Source organism: Sinohyriopsis cumingii, chromosome 9, assembly GCF_028554795.1.
Source record: "Sinohyriopsis cumingii isolate HCF-2022 chromosome 9, ASM2855479v2, whole genome shotgun sequence".
Classification (NCBI taxonomy): Eukaryota; Metazoa; Mollusca; class Bivalvia; order Unionida; family Unionidae; genus Sinohyriopsis; species Sinohyriopsis cumingii.
In genome coordinates this window covers 21266254-21276327 of record NC_142969.1, presented here as the reverse complement: position 1 = coordinate 21276327, position 10074 = coordinate 21266254, and the positions used below count along the sequence as shown (strand labels likewise).

The window sequence follows — 10074 nt, the reverse complement described above, 5'->3', positions numbered from 1 at the left end:
TTAATAACACTTTCAACACTCTGACCAAACAAATGAGAAAACTAGAGATAAGTATCTTTCCTAAGGACACAGAGGCAGCCGACCCAGACTTGCCTGAGCAGGTATCGAAACTGGGACCCTTGGATTAAGAGTCTGATGTCTTACCAGCTGAGCTACCATCACTTACAATTACTAAACAGGCTCAGATAAACAGAAATAATAGAAAATCTATATCATTCTACCCAACAGATCTACTATGATCAAGAAAGTAATTAATAAATCTAATTATCTTTATATCCAGATCATAATGATGAACAAAAAGTAAACAAATACAAAACACATGTATTAAAATTTTCTGCCCATTGTTTTATTGGTAAGTAAGCATGCTTAATATTGCACAAAAATGAAGTCTAGATGTTTAGCACAGTTAATTCTTTTGTCTATTCAAGACAACTTTTTCTGTGAATTCATACATCATTATCAATTATTTTTCCCGACACATTTTATCAAATACAGACAAATATTGTTCAGCATTGGACAATATAAAATGTGATCAGCTAAGACAGTTGGACTTTGTAAAATGGGGATAAGACACCATAATCAAGGTGTACTAATTTTCATGGGTTACTAATTTTCAATGAATACCAATTTTCATGCAGTACTAATTATCATGGGGTACTAATTTTCATGAGGTACTAATTTTCTTGGGGTACTAATTATAATGGGGTTCTATATATCAAGGGGTACTAATTTTCAATGAATACCAATTATTATCCAGTACTAATTATCACGGGGTACAAATTTTCTTGAAATACTGATTATAATGGGGTACTAATTTTCATGGGGTTCTAATTATCATTTCATGGAGTACCAGTTATCATGGGGTACTAATTTTATGGCTGCCACTAGCCACAACTTTGAAGACCCCCAAAATTACTGCCTTTACAATAACTCCTCCATTCCACAATGTACTAATCTATGTACCAGTGAAAATGTAATTTTCCACAAAACTACCAAAAAATGTATGTCCATGAAAAGATATGAATTTACAAAACTTTGGTCCAAAAACACTGTTACTGGATCACTATTTTGACATTTTTCATAAACTTCAGCTTAACAACTAATCAAAGTGTTCGAATTGTATATTATATATACTTGCTTATAAGTCAAATCTAACTGTAAATACCAGATCCGCCATCACCTTATCCTTTATGTGATTGCAGATCTGGGTCTTTGCAGTTAGATTTGACATGTAAGCCAGTATGATATAGTACCCATTTAGTTACATAGTTAGATTTGACATGTAAGCCAGTATTGTATGGTACCCATTTAGTTCCATAGCTGAATTTGACTTATAAGCCAGTATTATATGGTACCCATTTAGTTACATATTTGGATTTGACTTGTAAGCTAGTATTATATGGTACCCATTTAGTTCCATAGTTGGCTTTGACATGTAAGCCCGTATTGTATGGTACCCATTTAGTTCCATATCGTTTCTTTAAAGTCACAGTCATACATTATCATACATTTATGTACATTACAGTGTATGTGACAAGTATATCTGACTTCAAAACAAGTCAATATTTCATACATTTTGTTAGCATTGGCAAGCAATATACACATTTCTTACTAATAAATGTTTATATACAGAATTATCAGGAATAACATTCAAGAATCTTGAAGACACCAACCCCAGTTTAAAACATGCAGTACTGTCCACCAAGTAAATAAAATCTTACAAAAAATCTCACTAATAATAAATAGAATATGACATGATGTTTAATTTTGTAATGCTAGACTATTTAACGAGTTAATGGATAACACTAAACTGTTGAAAACTGATACAAATAAATACATTGCTAACAATAGCATCAAAAGAGTTTTCAAATATGTAATTTCAACTCACCATATCAGTGAATGGTAAGCAGAAATTTCAAGTTACAATCAGACTTGTCCTCATTAATATAATGTTTAATTCAATACAGTATTAAGTATTAACAAGTGTCCTTCAGCGGGACTGGTGCTCAACTAGCTATAAAGAATTTCCAGGAATCCATAATAAGACCGTTTCTTGTTCTTAACTGCTGGGTGATGAAACCATCTTGAATAGTCCTGAGTGAAAAGAAGGTTTTCAGGATGACTACCATACTGGATGTAAGATTGGTTCCATTTTCATTTGGGACCAAACAGACACCATGAGAAGTCATTGGGTGAAAACCCTACACAATAAGACCATCCATTCAACTTTGGTTTGGTGCTTGATATCACAGCAACATTAGTGTTATTTAGTGGCATGGTAAAATAAGTATCAATAACAATATTTTCAATCTGGTAATTGTTATGGCCATATTTTCATCTTAGATGGGCACCATTTTATTTATAACCAACATATATCAAAAGAAGTCTTTTGGTAAAACCTCATGTCAGTAAGACCATTGATTCTAAGGAAGTAGCAATAACATTTTTTTTAAAAAAATGGTCACCATGGTAACCATACTAGATGCCAGATTGGAATTATTGTTATATGGAACTAACAAGAAACTACAAATGTTTAGGAAAAAACCCATGTCAATATGACTTTACCTTAAGAAAGAGGAGCAATAACATATTTCCAGCTCGATGTCATGGTGGCAGTATTAAATATCACACCAGCACCACTTTCAAGGACTATGTCGATAGTAACACGAGTCTTCTGATGAAAACCCTACATCAGCATGGATTTAGATGAGGATTAGTGATGACAAGATTGTGAAAATGGCTGCCATGATGGCCAAAACTGGATGTCAGATTAGTGCCATTTTCATTGTTGACCAACTAGACCTTTAGTAAAAACCACATGTTGACAAACTAATCCTTGACAAGTGGCTATAATATGATCTTTAAGATGGCCACTGTGGTGGCAATAATGGATGTTCTAGCAGCACTATTTTCATTTAAGAACAAATAGAAATCATAAAAGGTCATTTGGTGAAAACCCCGTGTTGATATAACCATCCATTCAGGAAGAGTAAAGAGTAGTGTTAACAACATTGTAAAGATGGCCACAGTGGCAGCCATACTGGATATTCAAGGGTTGCATTTCCATTTAGAATTAACTAGATCTTGGGATGAATGTGTGTGTACAGTTTCAAAGTTTAGGAGGCATAGTGACTTTATGCTAATGGACAGATGGACAGCAGACAACAGTCCATCCCATAAGCTCTTTTGGTCTATGATGAGTAGGAGAAAAACAAGACTGTTTCCAAGAGCATAGAGGAAAGTGGAATTTGTTTCAATGTATATTAATATAAACGAATGGTGGCAGTAGGCACTTTCTAAGTCACCAAATCCAATCTTAGTCAGTTTAATTCACTGGATAATTTTAAACCATTCTCCATTAACAACATCATCCATCTTAAATTCATAACAACTGTCTCCTAAAAGCATATAATTTACCAAACTTCTGATGGATCTGTAATATTTAATTACAGAATTTGGAAAAATTATGAATAATAAATGGTAATATAAGTTCATGTTGTTCCATTTCAAGTACATCATCGAAGTGGTGAAGAGAGTCCTGCTAGGGCAGAGTCCTCCTCTCTTTCAGCAGCATGCTGTCTAAGTTCCTGTAATGTGCGCACAAATTTGGACCACTCATCTGACTTGGGGTTTGCAATGTCCTGCAAGGAAAAAGATGTACTAACATGATTTGAAACCTTTATTTTCATCTCACACTAGCACCTGAGTCACTAAAAAAATTTTTCTCCTATACCCCAGAGTAATTAACATTACAATTTCAATATAGCCACCACAGTGACCACCTCTGAGGGCAGACCAGCACTGTTTTCAATTTTAATACCAGCTAAATATCATAAGAATTTTGTTTTAATGAAAATTCAATGTTAACATGAATATCCACTCAGGAGAAGTAGCAATAACATTTCAAACCATACTGGACGTTAAGTTATATGGACACCTATTACATTAGGACCATCCTGACCTGTGTGCCAAGTTTGATGATTTTCCTCCAAGAAATTTAGGAGTATTGATGATAAACATCTGTTAATGGATGTGAACAATGGACACCTGAAGACAGATAACAGCAGCAAGACCATCCCATGGTCATTAATTGGTAGAGATTATCATGAACTTCGTTACAATGTTTCCTAATTGAAGCATATCCCTTGATTTCACGAAAATACCTTAAATGGTTCATTTTCAGTTAGAATAATTTTGAATTCAAGCCATCTTATAAAGATTAACAAAGAAATCTCAAAACTGCTGATCAGATTCCTAAAATGTACGTCATATAAACAAACTCATTTCTCCAAAGCAAATCTGTATGCCAAAACTATTAAATTATATACTTTTGTATTTATTTGCAACTATATATATTTATTCTGGGTTATGGCCTTAAAATTAAAATTATTTTGTTGAGTCACATTTGTATTAAATAATATATCAAATATAAAATAGAGCTTAAACAAACATTTTTCCTATTTGAATATTCATTCAATGCATTTACTTATAATTTGAATATGTGTTGATTTTAATACAGATTTCAAATCCATCCCTTCTCTATAACTATTTTGGCATTCAAAATAATATCTCTGCCCTCAATGAGTCACATATAAACACTCTCAGCTAAAAATCTAAATAATAGTAACCGGCATTGTTTAAAACTATTTTGTTCAGTCATATTGCTATGATGTCTGCAGTGTGACAGTTTATAGTGATGTCTAGCACTGGGGCATCATGCTGCTGACATGAAGCATGATGTCCCACCCAGTCACATTATCCTGACACATGGTACACCAGTCCTAATATTAACCTTCTAATGCTGAGCACCAAGCAAGGCAGCTGCTAGTACCATTTTTATAAGTCTTTGGTGTGATTTGGCAGGGGTTCAAACTTGCGACCTACCACATCCAAGGTGGATGCTTTAACAACTGTGGCCACTGGAGTGGTCGAGATAAACTGTGATTATTTGTTCAGTTAAACACGAGGACCATCTGATTTTCTGGGAAGTCATTTGTTCAAGATGAAAACAGTAACAAACATGTCAATACCACTAAAATTCTGACTGACAGATAAAGACTTTGAACTTTTATATTACCGCTTTCTATACCATGTAATGTTTTGAAAAGCACCTATATGACAAATAATAAAAACAGCATTGTTGTGAGCAATGGACCATTAAAAATTCTGACATTGGGACTAACTTGTTAGTGGAAGTTTGAATTTTAAGTTATTTATCAGGTCTGAAGTTGTTCCTTTCTAACTAGTTAAATGTTGCTGAGCTTACATTTTGCCATTTTTTTTTTGGTTTCAATTGTGCTGCTAAGTCAATAAGTAAGCAAACAAATATTCTAATACCAATTTTTTGTATTCCTGTATTTGCAGACAATATTCCGATTCATATATTCTGACATTCAATTCAGCTCATTTCCATTGTATATTGTAATTCTGTACTAGTGGCCTATATTAACTACTTGATTCAATGTATATTGTAATTCTGTACTAGTGGCCTATATTAACTACTTGATTCAATGTATATTGTAATTCTGTACTAGTGGCCTATATTAACTACTTGATTCAATGTATATTGTAATTCTGTACTAGTGGCCTATATTAACTACTTGATTCAATGTGTATTGTAATTCTGTACTAGTGGCCTATATTAACTACTTGATTCAATGTATATTGTAATTCTGTACTAGTGGCCTATATTAACTACTTGATTCAATGTATATTGTAATTCTGTACTAGTGGCCTATATTAACTACTTGATTCAATGTATATTGTAATTCTGTACTAGTGGCCTACATTAACTACTTGATTCAATGTATATTGTAATTCTGTACTAGTGGCCTATATTAACTACTTGATTCAAGGTGATATTCATATACTGACTTCATTTTTTAAAGGTGTTTTACCTCTGCAACATCATAAATAGAGATTTTCCCCATATCATCTCCTACTGCAATACTATGGCCACTCTGATGCCACTGACACTTGTTTAGAGCCACATTGGTATCCATGTTGACTGTTGCTGTGGGAACCTTTAATAATAAGAAGAAAAAAGTTGTACTATAAAGCTGGAAAAATAATGGATTACTACTAATGATTTATGTACATCATTATTATCTACAGTAAAGCCTAAGATTGATTGGTACCCAACTTCAATTTTACTGTTATATCACTATGATCAACAGTAAAATCTAAGATTGATGGGTACCCGACTTTAATGTTACTGTTACATCGCTATATTCTACAGTAAAATCTAAGATTGATGGGTACCTGACTTCAATTTTACTGTTATATCACTATGATCTACAGTAAAATCTAATATTGATCGGTACCCGACTTCAGTGTTACTGTTACATCACTATGACCTACAGTAAAATCTAATATTGATGGGTACCTGACTTCAATGTTACTGTTACATCGCTATGCTCTACAGTAAAATATAAGATTGATGGGTACCTGACTTCAATGTTACTGTTACATCGCTATGCTCTACAGTAAAATATAAGATTGATGGGTACCCAACTTCAATGTTACTGTTACATTGCTATGATGTACAGTAAAATCTAAGATTGATGGGTACCCGACTTCAATTTTACTGTTACACTACTATGATCTACAGTAAAATCTAAGATTGATAGGTACCTGACTTTAATTTTACTTTTACATCGCTATGATCTACAGTAAAATCTAAGATTGATAGGTACTTGACTTCAATGTTACTGTTACACTGCTATGATCTACAGTAAAATCTAAGACATAGGTACCAAACTTCAATTTTACTGTTACATCACTATGATCTACAGTAAAATCTAATATTGATGGGTACCCGACTTCAATTTTACTGTTACATCACTATGATCTACAGCAAAATCTAAAGACTGATGGGTACCTGACTTCAATGTTACTGTTACATCACTATGATCTACAGTAAAATCTAAGATTGATTGGTACCCAACTTCAATGTTACTGTTACACTGCTATGATCTACAGAAAATCTAAAGATTGATAGATGTTACTGTTACACTGCTATGATCTACAGTAAAATCTAAGACATGGGTACCCGACTTCAATTTTACTGTTATATCACTATGATCTACAGTAAAATCTAAGATTGATGGGTACCCAACTTCAATTTTACTGTTACATCACTATGATCTACAGTAAATCTAAGATTGATGGGTACCCAACTTCAATTTTACTGTTACATCACTATGATCTACAGTAAATCTAAGATTGATGGGTACCCAACTTCAACTTTACTGTTACATCACTATGATCTACAGTAAAATCTAATATTGATGGGTACCTGACTTCAATGTTACTGTTACATCGCTATGCTCTACAGTAAAATATAAGATTGATGGGTACCTGACTTCAATTTTACTGTTATATCACTATGATCTACGGTAAAATCTAAGACTGATGGGTACCCGACTTCAATGTTACTGTTACATTGCTATGATGTACAGTAAAATCTAAGATTGATTTACTGTTACATCACTATGATCTACAGAAAATCTAAGATTGATGGGTACCAAACTTCAATTTTACTGTTACATCACTATGATCATGCAAAAATATTATGACAAAATGTTGCCATTCACCTGCTGGATCTCTTGTTTCAGATGGGACCTTGATTGAAAATGTATGACATATGCATTCTGTTAGATACAGTGGTACAGTGTATTCTTTGTACACGACTGAAGGCGTAAAAACTATGGGTGTAGTTGGTTGGTTAGTTTTGGGTTTTTTGCCATTTTCCAGCACATGACAGGCTTTCCATGGTGGCCAGGGAAAACACCAGGAAGAACCAATAACCAACAGGAAGCTAACACAAGCTTTCTGACATACCCATATTGGTCAAGCCCGACATTCAAACCATAGCGAACTGAGGTGAAATGCCTGTCATCTGTAAAAGCGAGTGTCGTAGACTACTTGGCCCCAAACTGTAAAGTGCTTATTACACAAATGTATCTGATGGTAAAAGCAACTAATCACTGAACAAAATATTCTGCCAAATGAACAATGTGTTAAGTTGATAATCTGTCAAACAGTGAATCTTTATTGTTTTTTGTTTAATGTTAAAATACATTAAAAATTGTATGTTATTACTTGTGTGATAAGTGTGTGATAAGCTGAAGTTGCAAAGAAAAAAAATTCCAATTTTGCAAATGTGATTATGACAATCTCTCCAAGTTTACATAAAGCAAATAATTCACACTCAATGAAAGATTTTTTAAACGATACAATAAGTACATACTGGCAGTCACATACTTCAAATTCTCATTGCTATGAAAATGTCAAACTTTAGTTTCCCTATCAAGAAGCAAAATTCTAGAACTATTGTACAAATATTTTGATTATCACATTATACGCTGAAGTATCTACCATAAAAATAACTCATGCATTCATGTACAGGCATGTATAAGAAAAAAACTTGCATGGGCAGGTATGCACACAAAAAACATATAAGAATAGGTGTGAATATACAAACACTTCACCTTATATAGGTGTGCATGATGTAAGTCATGCATACAAGCATAAGTGTACACACACAAACAGATCAAATGGATAACATGCAAGTGCACACACTGCACAACTGTGCACACAAAGAAAAAAGGATAACATTATGCAGACATGCACACACAAACAGACCAAAAGGATATTATAGTCCACACATTAAGTTTCTTAAGCATGGAACTTTAAATCTCCAATGAACCATATCTAAAATGGTAAAACAAAATCTTGAGTAACATACAATGAATAGCATAATTTGTGTGGCTGAACTCAAAAGCATAATTCCATCATACACTTTTGATGACTTTATTTTGGGATATGCCCCAAGAATTCACCAATTAATATGCCTAACACCACCATGAGAATTAAAAAGAAAGTGCTAAAAAATCTACTTTTGACTCTTTGGCTCACACAGCAAACACCGTTTTAATGACCTAGTTAATTTTTCCAGGCATGTGTACTATGCACTTGTTGAATGGTTCTCTGTTTCACATTTAAGCCTTGAAACAAGGAGTTACATATTCTGACAAACCTCAGTTTCAAGGTTAAGATTCCAAAGGTCCAGTCTCCCACTGGCATCCCCACTAACAAACAGTGCTGGGTGGATAGGTGACCACTGCACATCTAGCACATAATCACTGTTGTCTTCAAAAGAATGGATAAACTTCTGGTCCTGAAATGATATAGAAACTATTTAGGATGAGAAAGTTTCCAACAACGATTTGGCAGAAAACAGTGGCAAACTAGGCAATGACTTAGCCTCCACGGTAATGATGTGACTTTCAATAATTGTAGACAGCTTAAATGAATGATACATAAAAATTTCCCTGATAATGCAAGCAAGATATCTTAAAAGAATCTATGTTGGGGTTTTCACCGAGACAAGAAAATCCTAGTCAAAGGGTTACATTATTGTAACCTCAAGACTGGGATTTCCTTGTCTTGGTGTAAACAGTAACATTATTTTCTGGACCCAATTGATTTTAATTTAAATTAAAATCACCTGCACTTTTTGCAATATAGTTAACAGAATCAAAACACAGTATTCATTATGTACTATTATTGCCTCTCTCACTGTATGAAAGTCATATGGCTTTGCACTCTTTCATGAAAATCTGAATAATGATCTAAGTAGAATCCAGCTGTATATACTACTCTTAGAAATGAAACAAATAATAAATTAATAAAGTTATTATTGTTACATGCTGCAGTACTGCATATTAAGCATCTCGAGCCACATGCTTGGGGTACCTAGTTAACTCTAAGTGCACAAGTTTTATGCATGAGAAAAGTAATATAAAATCATTTGATATTATATCTCTTTAATCACATTTAAATGATGGATGTCATGTGAAAATAACAAAAGTATTTAATATATTTTGTATGGTTAACTCTGAACTTTCATTAGTTCTAATTTGGAAAAAGTTCTATAGTTGGTGATGGTATGGTGAAGTACATAGTTCAGTCTAATAAAGCGTGTAATGACTATTTGAAGGGTTCTAATTCATGATAGTCTTGAAAATTTGTATTTTGTGTCCTGTAAATATGGCAAGTTTTGCTATTACT

The 10074-nt window shown here is 33.3% G+C and overlaps 1 protein-coding gene across 8 annotated transcripts in view; it reads right to left on the bottom strand.

The window, feature by feature from the left end:
- Positions 1–324: 324 nt before the first annotated feature.
- LOC149791364 (cytoplasmic dynein 1 intermediate chain 1-like) overlaps positions 325–10074 on the bottom strand; it is a 96445-nt gene continuing 86695 nt past the window's right edge. For all 8 annotated transcript variants that reach the window (XM_089969920.1, XM_089969913.1, XM_089969915.1 and 5 more), the window contains 3 exons: positions 9041–9181; positions 5898–6023; positions 325–3641 (listed from right to left, as the gene is read on the bottom strand). In XM_089969920.1, coding sequence (XP_089826046.1) covers positions 3516–3641; positions 5898–6023; positions 9041–9181 — 393 coding nt within the window. In that variant the 3' untranslated portion in view covers positions 325–3515. The remainder of the gene's footprint in view (positions 3642–5897; positions 6024–9040; positions 9182–10074) is intronic.